The sequence below is a fragment of the Pholis gunnellus genome, assembly GCF_910591455.1.
Source record: "Pholis gunnellus genome assembly, chromosome: 18".
Classification (NCBI taxonomy): Eukaryota; Metazoa; Chordata; class Actinopteri; order Perciformes; family Pholidae; genus Pholis; species Pholis gunnellus.
In genome coordinates this window covers 228,920-252,672 of record NC_136545.1, presented here as the reverse complement: position 1 = coordinate 252,672, position 23,753 = coordinate 228,920, and the positions used below count along the sequence as shown (strand labels likewise).

At 42.5% G+C, this 23,753-nt stretch overlaps 1 protein-coding gene across 1 annotated transcript; it reads left to right on the top strand.

The window, feature by feature from the left end:
* The first annotated feature begins 8,581 nt into the window (after nucleotides 1-8,581).
* Nucleotides 8,582-22,966, top strand: sptlc1 (serine palmitoyltransferase, long chain base subunit 1). The gene is made up of 15 exons (XM_079179612.1): nucleotides 8,582-8,651; nucleotides 10,630-10,737; nucleotides 10,847-10,941; nucleotides 11,561-11,654; nucleotides 11,766-11,838; nucleotides 13,352-13,484; nucleotides 13,775-13,904; nucleotides 14,079-14,168; nucleotides 15,478-15,585; nucleotides 16,128-16,223; nucleotides 18,283-18,379; nucleotides 18,646-18,700; nucleotides 20,568-20,685; nucleotides 21,189-21,262; nucleotides 21,399-22,966. The coding sequence occupies exons 1-15, from the start codon at nucleotides 8,598-8,600 to the stop codon at nucleotides 21,490-21,492; spliced, it is 1,419 nt and encodes a 472-aa protein (XP_079035738.1). The 5' UTR covers nucleotides 8,582-8,597; the 3' UTR covers nucleotides 21,493-22,966.
* Nucleotides 22,967-23,753: the final 787 nt, after the last annotated feature.

Here is a 23,753-nt window from a genome sequence, read left to right as displayed (position 1 = left end):
GGTGAGGATCTGGGCGCGCGGGTGTCCAGGTTTGCTGTGGATCGTTTTGATGTTAGTAATTTGCGCTGGGTGCCGCCGTTTAATGAAAAGGATCCAGACATGTTCTATTTGCTGTTTGAACGTGTAGCTAAGGCTAGAAATTGGCCCGATGCAGACTGTGCCCTTATGCTTCAGTGTGTCCTCTCAGGGAAAGCACAGCAAGCGTATTCTTCTTTGAGTCTGGAGGATAGCTCTAGCTATTCTAAAGTAAAGAGTGCTGTGCTTAAGGTGTATGAGCTGGTGCCAGAAGCGTATCGCCAGCGTTTTAGGTCTTCTGAGAAGAAATGTGGTCGCACCTATGTGGAGCTGGTAAGGGATCTATCGACGCACTTTAAGCGATGGGTAACTGCACTTGGCGTGACTACTTTTGACGATCTGTGTGATTTGATGGTTTTGGAGCAGTTTAAAAGTGGTCTTCCAGATCGTATTGCAACATATATCGTTGAACGGGAGATCACGACCGCTGCTGAGGCTGCTGTGACGGCTGATGAGCACGTGTTGCTTCATAAGAGCAGCTTCAGAGAGTGTCCTGTGGCTCGCGGTGGTTTTGGTGTGCGGGGGAGTGGTTTTGACGCAGTTTCGCGTGAGATGCGGTCAAAGACGGGTGGATTTTTTGGATCTGATCTTAAAACGGGTGTCAACTTTGACAATAGTGATACTTACTATTGTCGGGAGGAAGGACATTGGAAGGCGGATTGTCCGGTGTTACAGGCTAAAACAAACGGCGGGAGAACTAAGGTTTGGCCTGCTGCTTGTGTCGCTACGGTTAAAGACGGCGGTGTTGCTGATGGGCTTAAATCTCACTCTTGTGACCGGGATGTTTTGGCAGCCTATGCTCCTTTCATTCGAGGTGGATTTGTGTCACTTTTAGGAAGTGAGGTGAAGGTCCCGGTTACAATCTTGAGGGATACCGGTGCCTATGATTCCTATATTTTGGGCTCTGTTTTGCCTTTGTCTGAGGATACTGGTGACTGTGTTCTCAGTCGTGGGATGGGATTGGAGGTTCTCCCTGTTCCTTTGCATAAGATGGTGCTTGACTGTGAGCTGGTTAAGGGTGAGGTGGCTGTTGGGGTGCATCCGGCATTACCGATCGAAGGTATACATTTTATTTTGGGCAACGGCTTGGCGGGTGGTAGAGTGTGGACTGACACTCCTCCGGAACCAGTGATCACATGTTGTCCAATTGTTTTTGTGTCTGACGAGAGCTCCAGAGTGCTGCCAGAGGTCTTTGCATCCTGCGAATGTACACGTGCTATGGGCAAATCGGACCCTGATGTGTCATCTGACGACACGGTTGGGATAGTTTTGGGGGTCCCACCTCTGTCTGAACTTCCTGTGTCACTGTCACACAGTGAGGTAGTAAAGGGGCTTCCATGGTTGATGTTGGCTACGAGGGAGGCTGTACATGAGAGTACAGGCGTCAGCCCAAAGGTGTTGATCTTTGGACATTCTGTGTGGGGTCTCTTGGCAGGGCTGAAAGGTGGTTGTGTTGGTACTGAGTTGCCAGTGAGTCTAACAGTTGATTATGTGAATGGTTTGGGACGTATTTTGTTGGTGGCTGGAAGTATGGCACGGTGGGGGTCGTCTGTGTCTCGGAGTGAGATGGAGAAGTTGTGTGACTGACGGAGGAAGGGTAGTGTGTACAATGGCCGTAGGTTTTGCTGTGTTTTGTTTTTGTTTGGTTAGTTCTGCTCTGTGGGCTGGTTGGTATGCCGGTGATCCCTTGGGGACACCGACTTTAAGGGGGGGGGGGGGGGGGGGGGGGGGTGACGACCCCGCCTCTAACATCGTGGCTGATTGCCTGATGCAGAGCACCTGGTTCTGGAGCATAAAAGCCCTGCTCCAGTGTTGCTCTGCCCTGGTCGTTCTCTGACATACTTGGAGTGATCTCTGCCAGTGGCTGCCGATCATTTTTTGTGTAAATCTTTGGGATTCCACAGTCACTTGTGTACGACAACGACACGATTAGCTACTTCAAGATCATTAAAATATATATGAAGAATTGTGGAGGCAAAGGCAAAAGACAAATATTTTTTTCACAAGAATCTGAAGCTGCTCTTCACTAGCGGTGTCATCACGCACTCTAAGCTGCGCAATACACACCCATTATAAAGGCAGAAAAGGACTGAATAAATCAAAAGTTAAAATGGGACAGTTCAAAAAGTATAAAAGATATCAAAAAGCTGAATTATGCGGCAATAGATTTTCTTAAGAGTTTAAAGTTAAAATGGTGTCTGTAGCTGAAAGTATGAGGAAGTAGAAGGATTTGAAAGTTGAAGAAGTTTAACAGGATTTGCTTGACAGCATTCCAACAACTAGAAAATATAGCAAGAAATGTTTACAGTGTGGCTGCTACTGCTCGTAAAAATGCATTGGAATGCTGAAAGCTGAAATGAATTGTAAAATAATTGCTGAAAAAACAGAAATGGAAGACTACCTATCTGAAAAATGTTGTAGCCCGAAAGCATTTAAACTGCACTGCTGAAAACCCTTCTAGTTGAAATGTTGAACTATGGTGTCTGTAGCTAAGTATGAGGAAAAAGAAGGCTTTGAAAGTTGAAGAAGTTTAACAGGATTTGAAGATTTTCTCCATAGAAACCCATTCAAAAAACATTGCAAAAAGCTTAATAATTCAAAAAGTTTAAAGATTACAAATGTGAAAAGTCATATCACCCCTCTCCTGAAAGAGCTGAACATTTTGATAGTCGAACGGTTTCTGTAGCTTAAAAAAGGTCCTATGGTTCTCAAAATCTCTAAGACCAGAATGACTGTATGAGAGAGAGACACAGAGAGATAGAGAGAGACACAGACAGAAAGGTAGAGAGAGGGGAGAGAGAGAGAGACTGAGTGAATGAGTGTGAGAGAGTGAGAAAAACAGACAGACAGACAGAGAGACAGACAGACAGAGAGATGCAATGCAAATGTCTTAAAAATGTAAGCTACTCATCTTGTATTGTTTTTTGTTGGATATGATTCTATTGCCATTGTTTTAATGAAGTGGCAAGAATATATTCATTGTATTAGTGTATATACAGTATTAACCCATGTGTGATGTTATTCAAGACTCAACGTTTTTTTAAATAACAAAATTTGACTATAGACAACATAGTGTATAGGTAAAACATAATGGGCCAAAGCACAAAACCTCCTATCTGCCGAATTTTCTGATTGCCGAATTTCACTTTGGATGATGAGAACAAGGAAGGCTGTTCAGACGTCTGTTTTAAAATAATCCCGCCTTTCGTTGAAACTCAATTTAGAGCATCGTTTTGTAGAACCTCTTCCAACTTGCACCAAGTGCAAAAGATCCTATCTGCAAAATGATCCAGGCATTTTTCAGATAGGAGGTGCATGTCTTTAGGCTTTGTAAGATTACCGGATCACCCGGAGAAAATCTTAACAGATATGGGGAGAACATGCAAACTCACTCAGTAAGGCCCCAGGCTCATTCATGTGAACCCAGGACCACACTGAGTCGCCGTGCTGTTCTTTGGGAATGGCCCATTTGAGACCAAGGGGATGGGGGTGGGGTAGGACGTGGCATGATTTTAACTCCACAACACTGGACGTTGGGGATGGATGGAAGGGGGGTGACCGGCAGATACTCCTCAGACCAACACTCAGACTTTATGAGGGGGAAGCGAGTGTGCCTTAACACAGGCTTGCACTCGTCCTTGGATTTGTCCTCAGTGGGGGGCTGGGGGGTTTTGGAAATAGGGGCCAAAGCATTATTGCGTCCTAACTTCAACTTTAGCTTCCTTAGGTCATCTGTCAGCTTCTTGTTCTGCTTTTCCACACTCGTGTACATTGACTCGTACATCATGCAGTTTCCCTTTACTGCCATCAACTGTTTGCGCAGGTCTCTCATGTCACTCTGACACTGCTGGAACTTCGAGATGGCGTCCTCCGGCAGCTGTGCAATGTGCTTGTCAGGCACTCGATCTCAGCTTTCTTTTCCTCCAGAAGCGCTACTGTTGCGTTGCAGTGCAGCATCACTTTTTCCAACTCTCCCTTCGCAGCTGTGACCTCGTACAATTTGAAGGTCTCCAGCAAGGCCTGGGTTTCCTTAAAGGTCTCATACATGTTTTTTGTTTCTGCCAGCTCCAACTCCACTTTTTCCAGCTGTTTTTTCACAGAACAGTAATCCCGCTCAGCCTTGGCCAGCACTTTGTTCTTTTCATCTGCCTCACGATTGAAGATTGTGACTTCCTCCTGCAGGTTCTGTGTTGTTGTTTTGTTGTCATCAAATTCCACTTGAGCCTTTAGCAAGTTCTGTGAGGCGAGATTTCTCTCAGCCGTGAGGCCCTCAGTCTGGATGATCAGCAGTCTTTGCTTCTCTGATTTACAATTCAGACTCCTGACAGACAGTATCTCCTCGTCTTTGGACACACTGTGCTTGGTGAGCTCTCTTTCCTCAGTTTGGAGTTTGGTAATGAGGTGATGTTGCTTCTCCGTCTCTTTTTTCTCATTTTCCAACTCCATCTTCAAATTGATCTCATTTTCATTCAATTGGTCCACCACGCCTTCCAGAGCCTTATATGAAAATGTATCCGTTTAAATTTTTACTTTCAACGTATTGATCTCCATAGTCATTTGATGTATTTCTGCCTTGTAAGCGTCCTCTTCTCTTTTGTGTTTGAAGTCGACAAATTTGTCGACTTGTTCCTTTCCTTGAGAGATCAGCCGGTTCACCTTGCTTTTGTACATAACCATGTTATCACTAGCTGTGTTGTATTTTTCATTCAAAGCCTTCTTTTCTACATCCACAGATTCTATCTTTTCGCTCAGTTCTTAAATTTTTCAGAAGGCAAAGATTTCATTCGCTTCCAACTCTTGAATGCGTGATCTTTGTACTTTGAACACCTTTTCAAACTCTGTAGACTCATTCGCAAGTGACATCTGTAATTCCTTCTTCTCGAGAGCCCATTTTTCTTGTCCCTTTTTCAATTCACTTTTGCTCTCCTCTAAGTCTTTTGTTAAATGCTCTGCATGCATGGCCTTTGCAGCGGTACGTTTTCTTATCTTGGTAACCTCAACCTGTTCTTTTTTTAAGTTACTTTGGGCTGCAACAAAGATGTCTAGTTGTCTACTGAGACTCCTGTTTTCCTCCTGCAGTCGGTGCTCGCTTTCCTGTAGCCGTCTAAATTCATAATACATCGGGATTTTCGCTGAAGTCATTGTGACAGTCTTTTCGAGAAGTAGTCAACTGATGAATATTAGCAAGCCACTCGAAATAACAATGCCTCTATATGTTTATTCTGATACTTAGGTATACAACGACCAGGACGTCTTCAAAAGCGTATCAAAGGCGCTGTGATGTATCAAAGGCGCTGCCTCGATCAGAAGGCATTGCCATAGAGATGCCCTGAATTGCTTGTGGACTGGCCTCGTCATCCCCCGGAAGTAAGCCTGCATAATTCGAGGTAAACTTTATAAGTAACGCTAAGTGTTTAAGTAATTCCAGTTGCTTATTGCAAACCAACATCATCGTCCACTCGCATGTAGCGACCTTGTGACATCATCGTAGCTCACGTTAACGGTTAGCGGAAGTTGTCGTTAGACTTCACTGTGTAACCACTAACTAACCAATGGTGTTTTCTGTCTGATGCTCAGTATTATACAGCTACAGCTTATTGAGAAGACTTCCAAATGAGGCAGTCTTATTTATTTTTATTCAGTTTACACATTTTTGTCTTTTGAAACAAATCTGAAAAATATATTTTTTTGAAGTTATAATTTTGTACAATATGTGTTGTGGAAAAGCAATTAAAAAGGCATAACTTTGTTACTAAGCAAAACAAAGGCCAGGTTTATTTTGATTTTCACATATATGAAACTATGGAAAATATTTTCAGAAATGTGCTCCATGTGGTCTATTTAGTCTTTTTTATATCCCCTATAATGTTCCTTTAAGGCAGTGGTTCTCAAACTTTTTCTGTCACGCCCCACTTTGGAGGAAGAAAAATGTTCACGCCCCACCGCTCCAATATGGCTCACACATACCAGGAGAATTTTATTTTAAATATGAGCTTTAAAATGTAGCATTCTGGTGAACTCTGAGAAGAGAATTAAGTGATAAAACATTTACTTTAAGCAAAAAACTAATTTATTATTCAGTTATTAATCAGTATTTCAGCTCTATTATTATTAGCCGTTAACATTTTTAGTCATATAAAAACAAAGATAGCAAGAGTAGCGAGAACCATCTCCTGTACAAATGAAGTGATTAGTTTTCATTACTGTATGGCTTCATATTAACTTCCACTGTTACTGTAGAGCTGTTAGGATTGTAGCCAATCTTCTATTTGCAATTAATATGTATTCAATCCAGTTCAATTATTTAAATGAAAATGATAATCTACTCTGGCTAAGGTAGTTTATCAAGAGTAAAATAATAGCTGTGATTTAACTGCACATGGGACTGTTAGTCCTTTGGCTGTGGTCATCACAGTGAACAGTGTCTGCAGTGTGATGAGAGGACACGTGAGCCCTTGTTGCTGTACTTCATCTCCTGGAGCAGAGGCTGCATTTAGCATACCCTGCTTTATCAATGTATTTAAAACACTGTGACAGCAGGAAGCTGTACTCACGTCTGTTTAGACCTCCACCTTTATCCAGACCCACCTCCACCTTTATCCAGACCCACCTCCACCTTTATCCAGGCCCACCTCCGCCTTTATCCAGACCCAGCTCCACCTGTATCCAGGCCCACCTCCATCTTTATCCAGACCCACCTCCACCTTTATCCAGGCCCACCTCCGCCTTTATCCAGACCCAGCTCCACCTTTATCCAGGCCCACCTCCACCTTTATCCAGGCCCACCTCTGCCTTTATCCAGGCCCAGCTCCACCTTTATCCAGGCCCACCTCCACCTTTATCCAGGCCCACCTCCACCTTTATCTAGGCCCACCTCCACCTTTATCCAGACCCAGCTCCACCTTTATCCAGGCCCACCTCCACCTTTATCCAGACCCAGCTCCACCTTTATCCAGGCCCAGCTCCACCTTTATCCAGGCCCACCTCCACCTTTATCCAGACCCAGCTCCACCTTTTTCCAGGCCCAGCTCCACCTTTATCCAGATCCACCTCCACCTTTATCCAGGCCCAGCTCCACCTTTATCCAGACCCAGCTCCACCTTTATCCAGGCCCAGCTCCACCTTTATCCAGACCCAGCGCCACCTTTATCTAGACCCAGCGCCACCTTTATCCAGGCCCAGCTCCACCTTTATCCAGGCCCAGCTCCACCTTTATCCAGGCCCAGCTCCACCTTTATCCAGGCCCAGCTCCTTCACATCTCAGCCCACACAAACAGCCTCCTCTTCCTGAAGCTCTTTGACCTGGCAAGCTGTACTGAGAAGAAAAAAAAAGATCAAGTCTGCCAGTTAATTTCAGCTCACTTTGTAGAGGAGAAAGGCACTCTGTGATGTAACAGTACATTACATTACATTGCAGTCATTTAGCAGACGCTTTTACCCAAAGCGAGTTACAATAAGTGTATTCAACATAGGTATTCAAGAAAACTACTAGTCACCAGATTTCATAAGTACATCTCCTTTTTTAAACAAGCATCTAAGAGAATAAACCAGAGCAAACGTACAGTGCAGAAACAAACCAATACAATAAGTGCAACAAACTAATATGAATACAATAAGTGCTGAGTGGAAGGCTCAGGGTAGTACTTCTTGAAGAGGTGAGTTTTCAGCCTGATGAAAGATGAGCAGCGACTCTGCTGTCCTGACGTCAGTGGGGAGTTCATTCCACCATTGTCGGGCCAAGACAGAAAACAGCCGTGACCGGGTCGATCGGTCGCAGGGTTGTTAATTAACATGAGGGTTGTTAGGGGGGGAAACACAAGGAATGGAACATTTAGCTTTTTTTCTCATTGTTTCATTGCAATTCTGTTCTAAGTGTCTAACTGCACCGTTATAATCTATAGACTTGATTTGTGTAGTTGCCCTCATTGCATGTTCAACTTGTCAATGAAACCAGGCCATGTAACACAAAGCTAGGTCGTCTCTGCAAGGCTCTCGCTACGACTGGCCAACCTTTCTGATATCAAGCCTGCGACATATCTTAGAATACTGTAAGAACTGCTAGATGAGTAGTATTTGATATGTTTAATATAAGATTAAAATGAAATAGAAAATGTTGTGTTTTACTTCCATGGAGAAGAATTTCAATATACTGTAATATTGAGACTAAATAATACTGTCTCTGTGGCACCTTTTAAAACAAAGTTATGAAGTGGTTTACAAGAAACTAACAAGAAACCAAAACTTAAGATATGAAATTGTATAAATAGTGGAGATTTGAAGCATATGACGATTAAACCACCTTTGGATATTCAACCCATAAGAACCCATGGTGGCACAGTTCATATCCTGGAAAGTTCCTAATACAGCTTCATCCTAAATCCCTAAGTGACACACACACACTGAACACACTGCTGAGGTCATGTGACAGTGGGTTACTGTCTCTTATGAACGGACGCTCAGGTCTACAATTTTCTTGTGGAACGTAAATGCAGCATTGATGACGTAATAGAGAGAAGATAAACATGGCGTCCGGGCAGCAATGGGTGTTGGTGGAAATGGTTCAAGCATTTTACGAGGCAAGTTTCTTCCTTTTGCAACTCTGTTGGGTAGACACTTGCGTTCACAAGTACATTCTTTGTATGTTTAGCTACTCGTCGATGATTTAAATTTTGTTCCGAGGATGTTTATCGCAAACTTCTCCGTCGGGAAGTATCCGCGGCTCGGGGAGGGCGTTGGACAACCTATCAGCCAATCGCGTGTCGTGTGATAGCTGCTCCCTGTGGTAGCAACCAGTCAGCGTGAGGAGGCGAAGGAACAAGGAAGTTTGCTGTTCCTTGAAAATCTTTAGCTTCTTCCGTAGCTAGCCACAAAAGTATCCAATGTTATCGAAACCGATTAACTGTAGTGTTAAAGCCAAGATGAATAGTAAAGCTATAAAGCTATAAAGAATTGTACTGTAGTGTGTAGTGTGTAGTGAGCTTGAACATTGGCGAGTTGAAGTGATGTAACTTACTTTTATAAGTGTACATAAATCCATCTAAAGGTGGTTTTGTTCTTAGAAGTCGACACAATTGGTATTTTTAAGAAAATGTCCTGCTTGTTAGTAACACTACAGCTTTAGCCCATACCACAATGCTTCATGTGTTGAGCTACTGAGGAGAAACTCCTAAACTATGCTAGAAAATGAACTAGATAATTAAGTCCTGTGGTGACCTTCAGGAATCAGACAAGCTAGCAGATATCAGAGAAAAACCAAACAAGACAAGTTCTATGACATCATAGTTTAAGATCTCCACATTCTATGGAGGAATGTTATAGAATGAGACCAGGCTGGACAATGTTATTTTTATTTCACTGGATGTGTCATCATAGAAGCTGTGAGTTAAGGTTCTCTCAGGCCCAGTCCCAGTGTCCCCCTAAGGCCTTACACCCTGAACCCTCAGGACTCACTGACATCACCTGTTAAGTGGTTGAGTGTGAGAGACTGAAACGGTGTAAATACGAATGGGACAGCACTTTGCTGGAACATATCACGTTACCATTACAACATTATATCATATCATGTGATGTACCATTGTAAGTATTTATTTAACACTTTTTACTCCCTGATTTGAACGTGTTTAATGTCACATTGCTATGAATTGTGGGTAATTCCCACAGACAAAGTCTGCAGAAATGCAGACTACGTAAAGTGTTCTTAAAGGGCTCAAAATGTCTGTGAGAGAGCCCTTAAACTCTCCACAGTGGGACAGAACTAAACCCTCACAGACTTTGTGGCCCCTGAGTGTGGAGACTGGGCCTAACTGTGATCCTTCTCCTGTGGTGTCCAGTCCACGGGATGTCTCTGACGGGTTGACTCTCATGCCAGTGCGTTGTGTAAGAAGTGGAATGGTTACTTTCTATTTCATAAAACAATAAACTGCAAGAAGATCAGATGGCCCTAAAAGACAACTGGTTAAAAAAAGAAACAGTAATAAATCTCTTGGTTTGGTCAACATGATAAATTATCAGACACAGATTACCACAATTCAAATTGGGGAATGGCATTATATTGGTAAACATGAGATATAAATATTTTTATCATCACGCGTGCGAAAAATTATACTTTTTCTTTTTTCTTTTAGTACATACTGCAGCTGCTCTCACAAAGTACATACTGTAGCATGCAGTTTGCCTTCAGTTGGGACAGACTACTTCCTCATGACCTTGAACTTTGCTCATATATCTTTGACGCAAAGGATTGTGGGACAGAATAGCCAGAAAAGCATGCTGGCTTGAAAAATGCAACCGGATGTTGGTACACTGCATTTGACACAGTATGTATTGGGACATACTAAATAATTGTCTGGCATACTAAATAGTGTGCTAGTATAGGTATTGGAATGCACAGTGTGGACGCGTGTGGTGGTGGACTCCACTTGGTACCACCCACATTCAGCGAGAACATCGCCTCGTGTGACTGTACAGTTACAACAATTGACCGGACTTAAACACAGTCCACACACATTCACCAGTCTGACCCCAAACTAATCCTCATGTCCCCGTGTCCTTCAGGCCCCGGCTTATCACCTGATCCTGGAGGGGATCCTCATACTGTGGATCATCAGACTTCTGTTCTCTAAGACCTACAAACTTCACGAGACCTATAAACTGACAGAGAAGGTAAGCTCAGCAGCACATCACAGAGGAAGACAAGTGTGTGTGTGCGCGTGTGTCTCAGTCAGTGTCTCAGTCAGTCACCAAACCGCTGTCATGTGGTTCTGTGTTGCAGGAGAAGGAGGACCTCATTGAGGAGTGGCAGCCGGAGCCTCTGGTTCCTCCTGTTTCCAAAGACCATCCCTCCCTCAGTTATGATGTGGTCACAGGGTAAGACACTCAGACACTGCTTTTTAATGTTGTCTGAAGCCAAGGATCCATCCAAGTGTGCTCCACTATTTATCTAGATGGTTCTCAACACCATTCATATTGACCATGTTAGACCAATATGAAGCCTCACTATATAAATGAAGTTGAACATGAAATCAGAAGCCTTGAAATAGATATGGTACATTTGTGTTACATATCTTAATTGTGAAACATTTTCTTGTAGCTTTCCACACCTAATAGTATTATGCATGTAGAGTGGTGCCCGGACCACCTCTACCTGTGTTAAATAGTACTGTTGTCATCGGGCCAAATGAAAAAGAGGAAAGCATGCAGACATGCTCGGTGTCTGACACTTGCTCTTCTTTCCATTGTTAAACATACCAGTGTCCTGTGTGTTATTTGCCAAATGCATCTAAACAAACTAAATATCAACCAAACTAAATAATCTGACTGTGACACCAATAAAATAAGACAAGACATGTTTCTCACTGTGATGGATTCCCCAGGTTTAGCATGTTTCATGTCTCTGCTCGTTGAAGTAGAGACCTCAGTGAACGTGTTGCTGTGGGCTCTGAAGTCCATACACTATTGCAGCTAAACACACTGTTTTCCATTACAGGCCTCCCAGCCACAAAATCACCATCAATGGAAAAGAGTGCATTAACTTTGCTTCATTTAACTTCCTGGGTCTCCTGGACAATGAGCGGGTTAAGGTCAGTAGTCATTATTTAAGCCATTACTACCTGTATTTCGACATGCTACCAGTGAGCATCTGTGTTTTAATGGAGCTTCCAATCCATTTGATTTTTTTCTCCTTAATACAGCAAAAAGCTTTGGAATCACTGAAGAAATATGGTGTGGGCACATGTGGTCCCAGGGGCTTCTATGGAACTTTTGGTGAGTGGAAACTTCTTATGTGCTTTTCATCTTCTGTTGTCAATCCACTATCCACTAATTCAATAGTCTGTAGAGTAAACGCAGAGGCTGTTCACAGTATGTCTCCAAAGGTTTGCTCAAATGTGGATATTCTGCAAAGGGGTGGAGCCTGAGTAGCCACCAAGGCTGACAATGATAGGCTGAGACCTCGCTCGGTCAAGAAAACACAATCCCAAAGATACTGGAAGCCTGAGACGGAAGTGTCGCAGGACAGAGCGGCTATGGAAAGCCACTGGGCTCGAAGTGCATCGCTCATATCTCAAAGACCTCAGACTTTCTTTTAATGCTAGAGTAAAGGAAGCTAGAACTGCTTATTTTGCCAACTTAATTTCTTCCTCAAAGAGAAATCCCAAGATTTTGTTTGACACAATTAATAGATTTCTTTCACCGTCTGTCTCTACAATGCCATGCTGTTCTGTTGACGATTGTAACAAGTTCCTTACCTATTTTATTGATACGGTAATAGCTATTAGGTCTGGTATTCAGCCTGGGATTTTTTCATCTACCTGTATTTCCTCTCAATCTCCCACTGTTCTGGACTCTTTCCAGCCTATCAGCCTTCAAGACCTGATGGACTTAATTAACAAAACAAAGCCATGATCTCTATTTCAGCCAATTATTGGCCCTACTGTAACATCTATTGTTAATTCATCATTGTCTACAGGAATTGCCCCGTCCCATTTTAAACATGCCACTATCCAGCCTATATTAAAGAAACCCAACTTAGATCTGGCATTGCGTATGAACTATAGGCCCATATCAAAACTACCGTTCCTTTCAAAAATCTTAGAGAAAGTGGTAGCCAACCAACTTACTGCTGCACTGAAGAGGCACAACATGTATGACAAATTCCAGTCTGGGTTCCGTAAAAAACACTACTGAAACTGCTCTCCTGAGGGTTTCAAATGACATTCTCATGTCCTCTGATACTTGACCATGACGAGCTCCAAATCCAAAGACCAGTATAAAAATGAAGAACATCTGAAGCCATCGATGAAAGTCTATGGAGCAGAGCCGTTGTCTGATCCTGGTCAGGGCTGACTGATGCTATGCTATGATTGGCCAGTTTGCTTTCAACACCAAAATGTCTCGAATGCAGTTCCTTCTTCCATAAAACATTTGCACTGTCACTTAAGAGAGTTTACCAGCTAACAGTATTTGTCTTCCCCGCATTTGTAGGCAGGAGTGCATATGTCATCACCAATGTGCTCGTGCATAAAATAGAAACAAAACAGAGGTCTGCTTCTAAAACCATGGCCCCATAGCGCTGTAGAGCACTTCCACAGTGGTTATTAAGCCATAATAGTCATATTTGAAATGTATTTTATTGCCACACAGTCTTTCATCATATCCTCATTGAACCATGTTAGTTTATTCCATGCAAGCCTAAATATGTTCTATCATAGTAAATAAGAATTCACAGTGAACTCTGGTGTAACTTCTTAGTAACTATGTTCTTGTTTCTGTTCCCCAGATGTTCACCTGGAGCTGGAGAGTCGTCTGGCCAAATTCATGAAAACAGAAGAAGCCATCATCTATTCTTACGGCTTTGCGACCATCGCCAGTGCGATCCCTGCCTACTCCAAGAGGGGCGACATCATCTTTGTGTGAGTATTGTCTCTGCTAACGTGTGTAGAGCATTATTAAACCAGGATTCAGTGATCGGACTTCAGACTCAGAAACAAATCACCTTTTACTTTACCTGAGAATGACGGCTCCACTGTTATTGTTGTGCATATGACAAATAAAGACTGTTACTACAATTACTGTCAGGCAGCACTGTTAGTTCCTTAAAGGTTCGGCACAGGAAAACCACTTCTACCATCTGAAGCCTGCATATGTCAGCGTGGCCTGTTGTGTTTTTAGTTTTGTGTTGTGTCTTTCTCCGTGTATTCAGGGACGAGGCGGCCTGCTTCTCCATCCAGAAGGGTCTTCAAGCGTCCCGCAGCTTCATCAAATACTTCAAACACAACGACATGGAGGATCTGGAGAGGATGCTCAAGGAGCAGGAGCTGGAGGACCAGAAGGTTAGTTCAGGGGTTTTATTTGGGGGGGGTCCCTTGTGTTTTCATGCTAGCAAATGTAGCCCAAAGTGTTTGAACTGCGAGCTGTATTTTTATAATGCTGTTTCTACTCTGTATTCATGCCTTACTGTCTAGTGTCAAAGTCTCATAAACTAACATAGTTTGTTTCTGTGGCAGAATCCTCGTAAAGCCCGAGTGACCCGGAAGTTTATTCTTGTGGAGGGTCTGTACATCAACACTGCAGACATCTGTCCTCTGCCTGAACTGGTAAATAGAAAGACTGAGTATCATCTTCCACAATAAAACTAATATCATGGATTCATAAACTGTGCAGGGGTGCTGTCAGGGGGAGCAATGATTCAGTGATTATCAAGAGGCACATGTACAACCATAAAATGTTCCCTTAGAGCATATCAAAGTGAGGAGGACACAGTGCGGGTTGAAACCGGGGGCCGTTCTCCTTTTGTATTTAGTACTTTGATATGCCGTCATAAATAATGAAGGCATTTTAACTCGGTGAGAGTGTGCCTGAAGTAAGCCCTCGGGCTTCCTTTTTTCTGTAGTAAATCTATCTGTTAGGAATTAGTGTAAAAACGCCATAACCGGACAAACAAAAGGTAGACAACACACAAGTGTAGCTCAAAAAGTTTTAAGATGCCATAAATATATAATAAATAGGGTCTGAACATTTAAGCAGGGTTCGGACACTTTGGAGAATCCAGACAGAATATGCTAGATATTAAAAATGATCCAACTGATAAGTAGAGATTCACCGATCGATCGGCAGCTGATGGAAACCAGATGTTTATCAGCTGATCGGCCATGACAGATGATCAGTTTCATATTCCTGATTTTTTTGCCGGTCACGTTTACACATGTGGGTTGACGTTATGATAGTTTTTTATGGCGGCACAGATGGTTACATCACATCCACAGAGACACACATACAACATGTTGGTGAGTGAAGTAAGTCCAAAATAATCCTTGGAGGAACAGCCTTAAAAACATTTTAAAAGTTTAATTCATTCCCATGCATACTGCTCCGAGTAATAGCAGTGACCGGCTCGTCTGCAGACAGCACAGAGCTAACGTTAATGGAAGCTAAATTAACTTGCATGATGCGTTCAATCGTGTTCAAATGTGATCAAGTAAAATGTAGTTTTCTAATGAATGCTAAAAAACAAACATGGCTATTATGAGCACTCACAGCTGCCAAGCTAGCAGCTTGGGAAAGACTCAATGAATGCCCGGTCAGAGTGTGTGTAGAGAGACAGACAGACAGGCAAGAACAGGTTGGGAGACAGGCAGGTTAGGTAGAAGCACAAACAGGTAGGGAGACAAGCAGGTAAGGAGACAGTATGTGTCAGCCTGACCGAGGTCTAAAAGTCACCCTTTCAACAGTGAGCGTTCAAGACAAAAGATGAACAACACAAACTACAGATCCCAGAGTGTGGATGCCTGAACTGCTGCTGCATTACTCTAAACATGGAATATGTATCTAATATGGCATGATCACTGTTGTATTCCTACATGCCTCCGCTCTATTGCTCATCGGTTGTGTTGTGGAAACCTCCAGGTGAAGCTGAAGTACAAGTACAAGGTTCGGATCTTTCTGGAGGAGAGCATGTCTTTTGGAGTGTTGGGAGAACACGGCCGAGGAGTCACCGAGCACTTTGGGGTCGATGTGAGTACACTCAGCTGTACACAGAGACATGCTGTATAGGGTTCAATGTTTAGTGCTTTTTTTCACTTGGTCGGACAAGTGGGTCAGTAATCTACTGAAGTAGATTTTTACTTTCCTCTTTCCAAGTTGTTTGATTTGTTAGTTATCAAATACAAACAAACGTTTTATCCATCTTGCTCTCAAACTGGCAGCAAACTGCCCACATCTTCTCTAACGCCACCAAACTAAAGTCATACACATTATTGCACATATGAGGTAGGAAATATGAAGTGCACATACATACATTGATTTTGCACATGAATGAATGAATAAATATATAAAAATGATAAATCCTTAGCTACTTTCACATCTGAATATAAAGTGTTTAATTATTTTTTACCACTTGCCTCGGGTGAGTGGCTACTTTTACTAGCTCGGCATTTTACATCATTGTTTCGCCCCGGTCTCTGAAATCTAAAAACATGTTGGGCCTATTTGTCTCCATTTTGTACATGTTTCTCCTGTGTGTAATGATATTATGTTGCTCTTTCCTTACCATGCAGATCGATGACATTGACCTGATCAGCGCCAACATGGAGAACGCCGTGGCCTCCATCGGAGGCTTCTGCTGTGGACGCTCCTTTGTCATCGACCACCAGGTAAAATCCAACCAGCTTCTCTCCATTCTAGTTGAATAAATGACGAGCTGCCACTTTGTCAGTTTTTGCAGTTTAGTCTTGTGGCTTGTCCCCTGCTGGTATTCTAAAACACTGCATGGACTGCACATCTGTAATCATACAATAGGGGTTACGTGTTTCGTATTTTCCCTGGATGGCGTCTATATTTCTGCTCTGTTACTTTTTAATATGGTCCACTGTTAAACCAGTTCTATTGAGGGAGTTCTCTGAGGCCTGTTAAGAAGTATCCCAAAATAGATGTTTAATGAGGTGTGAACAGTTTCCTGCACACTTGTAAAGTCAGAGCTATGCAGGAATGTCCAGACCTCTCTCCGGTCCAGAAAAGCTGTTCACTGACAGTGAAACTGGACAAAGTAAAGCTGATCTGAGACCTCTTCACAGGGTTTTTAATGGGTGCTGTCAAAGTGCTTCTACCAAATATTAACTTCAACGGGGTGAAATGAAACGCAGTCAGTTATTTCCTATTTACTACGTTGACTTTAGGTAGGTATTGTTTTTTACTAGGATATTTCAATATTTGGTTTCAGTGTCAGAATCCCAATCCTAATTAAAGCTGCGAGCAGCGATGAACGGGCCCTCGCATCCTCCGGCACGTCGGGGTGCCGGCGGGACTCCAGCCAGGGCGGGCGAGAACGTCCGCGACCGTCGGACAGCGCGTCCGAGAGTGAACCGTCATTAATCCCGTGTGGACCGCCTGATGCTGGAAATTATGCTTTGCAAATAGTCCAATGCTATGGAAAAATTACACCAAAATCAAAATGGCCGACTTCGGTAGATTTTAGAGCATGGTGCCAGGAGACTTATTTTTAAGTCTCCATAGGATACATGTGCCAACCAAGTTTCATACATGTAGCTCAAACGTAGCTCCGGGGCTGCTCTTTTGAAATATTGTAGGGGGCGCTACAGAGGGAATTTAAAATGGCCAAGTCCAAAAATCATTGAAAATATTTCTTCCAATGCCTTTGACACATGTGCAAAGTGTCATGATTTTTTGAGCATCCCAACCCACTAAACCATATTTCCTTCAGCCAGTAGGCGGCGCTATGAGTTATTTACATTTTTTCAATTGATGTATGTTCAGGCTTGAAGTGGCATCATGCATAAGCAGTTTTGTGAGGATTGGATAATGTACCTTGGAGTTATAACAACTTGTTTTTTCATAAAAATGATGCAAAATGGCCGCCACGCCACGTCAAGATTCTTTGACGAAACCTTTAGCTTTTAATAATTTTTAATCACAAAGGTCTTAAGAGCATCCTGACCAAATTTGAAGTGGATCACATAAATTCTCTAGGAGAAGTTCGTTAAAGTACGAAGGCAGAAAAATGGAAAAAGTGCCAAAAAGCACAAATTTGCAGGTTTACTGTAGCGCCCCCTATTTGTTGAATGCAACAAAAATCTCAGGGTATGTTACGGGATGCGATGTGCACATATGCTGAAAGTTTTGTGAATTTTCGACAAATGGTTGAGAAGATGTGTATTGATATTAAGCCATGCCCCTAAGAAGTTCATTGGTCCATATCTTGTCAACGCAAAGAGATATCAAAAAGCTTTTGATAAATCTGAGTGATCTACATCCAGTAATGATCCACAGCAAATGTAATAGCAATTGGACCCAGCATGTAGGAGGAGTTCGCAAAGCTGTGTTTTTCACTAAATTCAAGATGACGGAAAATCTAAGTAGGCGGAGCTTAGGGGTCTGAGAGGCTTTTTTTAGATCTAGCGGATTTGGACATGTGTGTTGAATTTCAAGTCAATCGGATAAACTGGCCGAGGGGCGTCGCCGGTCCGCCTTGTAGGGGGCGCTAGAGAGACATTTTTTTACACTCAAATATGGCACCTCTGTCACACCTCTATGCATGGCAAGTATCCCCAAAATGCTCCCAAAAGGCAAAAATATAGATCAGAATAATAATAACCCCTACAATTTCAATAGGGCCTTCGATGGCCCGACGTTGTCGGTTGCTCGGGCCCTAATGATGAATGTGGTTCAGTAAAAAGTCTCTATTGTGTTGTGCAGCGTCTGTCGGGCCAGGGCTACTGCTTCTCTGCCTCCCTGCCTCCCATGCTGGCTGCTGCCGCCATCGAGGCCCTCAACATCATGGAGGAGGATCCAGGTACAGCTCTCTCTCTCTCTCTCTCTCTCTCTCTCTCGCTCTCGCTCGCGCTCTCGCTCTCTCATATATATTTCTATACTGCTGTTTCTGTGAAGCCCTTTGTGTTTTAAATAAAGGTGCCATGTAAACAGATTTACTTAGAGCAGTCTGTATTTTAGTCGAGCCATCGTAAGAGAGAGAGCTTTCTATTTGCTGCTGATTAGAAGTACATTTTAAATGACAATCAGTTCTGTCCACTCATCTGTCTGTCTTCATCTGTTTTGCAGACATTTTCACCATTCTGAGGGAAAAGTGCCAACATATTTACAAGGCTTTACAGGGGTGAGTTCACATGCACTCGGTTGAGTTAAGACTTCTATTTATGTGTGAATCTATCTAAAATTCAATTTGAGCTGCTGCTGTTAAAACTAAGTAGGAATGCACCGATACCAACAGTGGTATCAGATATTGGTCCGTTCGGGTATCGGGGACAATAGAGCGATCTAGTATTGGACACCATTATTGTAATAACTACCAATTCTGTACATTTAAAAACTCAGACTTAAGGGGGTATTTACTGAAGTTTTGTGGCCCTTCTGTAGCTGCTAAAACGTCCTATTTACTTAAAAAACACAGAGAAATGTGGCACCACTGAATATTGTGTGTTTGGCACCAGAGGTGCAAATTATGGGAGGAGGGAATGAAAAAGTGCCAGTGCACCTACAAATGTAACATCTGAGTAAATGTAGGTGCAAAATATTGAAATAACTTTGAATGGAATGAAAAAGATGCTGTAGGAAGTGACTTTACAGCAGCCTTCTGTTCCACACATCAGCAGCAGACAGTTGCTCTTGTTCCCCTCAGTGGCCCCCTGGTCCCTTTTCCTGACTGTTAGCGGCTCACAGCAGCTCCAGTGTGTTATGGTTGAAGCACACTGTGATACTTCAACAGGCCTGTTCATTACTTGTGTCTGATAACATTCAAAAAGTGCTTTCTCCTCAATCAATAGTCCAGGTTCAGCATTCCATCATCTTCACTCAAACGAACCGAAGCTGCCGCTCTCTTAGCCAAAGCTCATTTGGATTTAAGGTTCAGGAGAAGGAACACACCTATGAGGAGCACCTGTACCAACAATCAGTCCAACCTAGTTCCACTGATGCAGACTCTCTGTGGTCGGTTACAAAGAACATCTTTTACCCACACAATGAAGTCGCTATCAACCACAAGATCAATGAGTCTTTACGTGTCTTCATAGAGATAAAAGCTGCACAGGAATCTACAAATAAAACAGGTTTCAGTACACACCACAAAATCCCCACACCACCACAGCTCTCTATGGAGCTGTTTTCTGTAATGACACATGTGACCGGGACTGCATCAGTTCACCCCTTCTTCTCAGACTGCCGTCTCGTTCTGTTGAAGATACTATGTAACAAAATGTGTGTGCAGTCTAAATAAAATGTACTCATTGAAATATAGTCGCGAAGCCCTGAGGTGGTGTGGTGGCTAGCACTGTCGTGCACTGCATGTAGGGTTGGATTCCCGGGCTAGACGGCCCTGCTGTGTGCAGTTTGCATGTTCTCCCATGTGTCGGTGTGAGTTCTCTCCAGGTTCTCTGGCTTCCTCCTACAGTCCAAAGACAGTTCAGGTTAAGTGATGCCTCTAAATTTCCTGTAGGTGTGAATGTGAGCGTGTCTGTCTCTATGTGTCAGCCGTGTGATAGTCTGGAGACCCGTCCAGGTGAACCCTGCCTTTGCCCAATGTCAGCTGGCATCAGCTCCAGGCGGTGTTTCGTGTCCCGTGTGAAACCAAAATCAATGTCAACTTATTGTAACTGACTTTTGTAACTTAAATACCATGGCGTACTTATTTTTAAGCCAAATTATTATTTTTAAGATGATGTTTTTACTAAACCTAAGCAAGTAGATTGTGACGGCAATCCATGAGGAACTACTTTGCTCTCTAAACTTAATGGAGAATGCAGTTTAATTGTATAGGAACTTACCTTTTGAAGAAGACAGGGTTGCACAGAGCCTTATCTGGAGCTGGAGGGTTGGCTAATACTCAGAGTTAGCAGGGACAAGGACACATATTAATTCACAATGAAATGGTCTTCAGAGCTTCAGTGTTGATGAATAGATGCGTGTTATAGTCTATTATAACAGCGTTGCATTATGTCATGATTTGTGTTTTTCCTGATGTGTGACAGAATTCCAGGTCTGAAGTTAGTTGGAGTGCAGTTTGCCCCGGCTCTTCACTTACAGCTGGAGAGAAGTTCTGGCTCCAGAGACTCTGACATGCAGCTGCTCCGCACCATCGTAGACTATGTAAGTCCACTTTTGTTTAATTCAATTTATTTTGTTTAGCCCAAAATCACAAATTAGCCTCAGAGGGCTTTAAAATCTGTACACATACAACATCCTCTGTCCCAGGACCCTCACATCACTACAGGAAAAACTCCCCCAAAAAAACCTTAACGTCTTCAGAATTTAAAGACCCCACAGGAAACACCCCAACACCCCAAATGGCTGGGGAAAGGAATGTCTAATCCTTTACCCCTCCCCCCGCTCGTCATAAAAATGTCAGCTTTGTCAAATTTTTCTGCCATTAATGTTCCGAGTGAACACACAAACAACAACATAATTTTGTTCTGCAGCTTTGAATCTGAACTGTGTTATGCTCAGAACTACAGATTTGCTAAATGTTTTTTGGACAATACTTCAACGTTCTCTCACAACCAGCTGTAGTTCAAACGGTGACATGTAATATAGAGTTAAATGACAAGAGATTATTATTTAGTGGCTCATAGTTGTTTCCATATATTTTTTAGTGTCTGGAGAGACGCGTGGCTCTGACTCTGGCTCGCTACCTGGAGAAAGAGGAGCGTTTCCTCCCCTCACCCAGGTAAGAGTCTCCACTTTACTGTGCAGTTGACACAGCCTATTATAATGTCTGATTGGGTATGGAAACGAGTGTTGAAATATTGACGTGGATCCGTGAGCCTGGACACTGTCTGACTGCTCCACCTGTGTGTCCTCAGCATCAGAGTGGTGGTCACCATCGAGCAGACGGAGGAGGACATCCAGAAGGCCGTGTCTTGTATCCAGGAGGCGGCTTCAGCTGTCCTCAAATGACCACGTAGTGTTCTGAAACTTTAAGCAGCCGTCACTTGAGCTCTGGCAGGGGTCCACTCAGTGGACCAGTAGGACATCACTGTGAGGAGGACACTCCCGACCACAGACTGTGAGACCTGCACACTGAACGCATCCCCAGAAGGATCTCCACCGATGAACACACCTTATACCTTCTAGCCTCGCTTCTGTTTGTCTCTTAATGCATTGCCTCTCTCCGTGTTCTCATTCTTCATGTGTCATAATCATACTACATGTACCAGGTGTTGTATATTGTTATGAATGTAAGAGTGGGTCTTCAGCAGGATGATTTGTAGTTGACTTCCAGCTGTGAAAGAAAACCAACTGCAGTGAGAGTTCGACTTGATCTGGACGGACCAAATGACTTGTTGCTTTTCCTGTACTGACCAAAGAGGACACATTTATCTTATTGTTTTATTTATTGTTTGCAGTCGACTAGTACATGAACTGTACACAAGGATTATGATTTTATATGCCACTGATTGCTGTACCACAAATAGATTGAGTTTTAAACCTCTTCTCTTTTTTTTGTCTTTTGATTTTTCTCTTTTGTTAGAGGTCATTGCATTCTGACAACTTTACTTTTATGAAATGTAAATATATATGATTTAAATTGAGTTCTGGTGTATGGTGGTGTTTTGTGTGTGGGGAATAACTATGCATTAGTTTTGGGTCAAAACAGTTTGACAAGTTCTTCCACAACATGACCTGAGTATAGAGTTCAAACAGATACAAATAGAGCAGGAATAGTCTGTGCTGCCTATTTGTTGGAATGCTGATTCACGTACGTTTTTTGCATGTATCTCCTTCCACATTTTTTAAGCTACAGAAATCGTTCGAATATCAAACTGTTCAGCTCTTTAAGGACATGCCGGCTATGACTTTTCAATGATTAAGCTTTTTGCAATTTTCTTTTGAATGGGATGTCTATGGAGAAAATGTTCAAATCCTCTTACTTCAACTTTCAAATCCTTCTTCTTCCTCATACTTTCAGCTACAGGCACCATTTCAACTTTAAAATGTTGAGAAACATTTTAACTTTTATGATTTTTTCAGTCCTTTTCTGCTTTTATAATGGGTGTGTATTGCACAGCTCAGAGTGCACAATGTTATCGCTAGAGTGAAGAATCTTAAGTTTTTTTAGATTTTGCCACGAATTCCACAATTTTCACTCTTCATGCGTAATCTTTGGTAGAAAAGTAGCTAATCATGTCCTTGTCATAGACAAATTATTGTGGAATCCAACAGATTTACACATTTGGCACAACAGCCTCTAATTGAGAGGAAAACCAACTTTCTGCTCCATAGAGACCAATGTTAAATCTTACTTTAAAAAGATCTTGCACAGACAACCGTACCCCATTTCTAGATCAGCAGTGCAGTCACATTTTTTACACTACAGACACAATTTTCACATCATCTGTTCTTCAAGTCATCCTTCCTCTCAAGTTATAATATCGGATCAATAGGAGCTACGGTTATGGGGGTTTTGAGGATTTGTTTGACAGCTTTATCTCCATGTAAAAGCTGCAGGCACACAGGTGTTTTTGATTGAGCTAATTAGTGAAGTTTATAAACACTGACACACACACACACACACACAAATGACTAGGAGATATTCAGGGAAGATCGTTAGGTCTGTCTGTCTGTCTCACTCAGTCCATCTAACTCTGTCTGCTTGTCTGTCTGTCTCCCTCTCTGTCTTTCTCCCTCTCCCTCTAACTGTCATTTAATAACCTCTGTATGTGTGTCAAACATGATTCTGTCTCCTCTCCTCCACCCATCCCCACCCTTTCAAAATAAAAGCCCCATGGATTAACTATTTAAACATTAGGCTTAGAATGAGGCTTTTTTGTTGAAATACTTAATGCTCTTACTAATACTGCGACTACTACTGCTGCTAATATTTATAGTATTACTACTACTGCTACTACTTCTACTACAACTTCTGCTGTTGCTACTACTACTGCTATTACTGCTTCCACCAATATTATTACTACCCCTACTGCTATTACTACCAATACTACTATTACTTATACTACTACTGCTATTCATGCTACTACCAATACTAATACTACTACAGCTATTAGTACGACTACTATTACTGCTACTTCAAATACTATTACTATTACTACTACTACCACTGTTATTTTAACTACTACGACCACTACTACAGCTATTACTACAACTACTGATACTACTACTTCTAATGCTACTAATACTTCTACTACTAATAATACTTC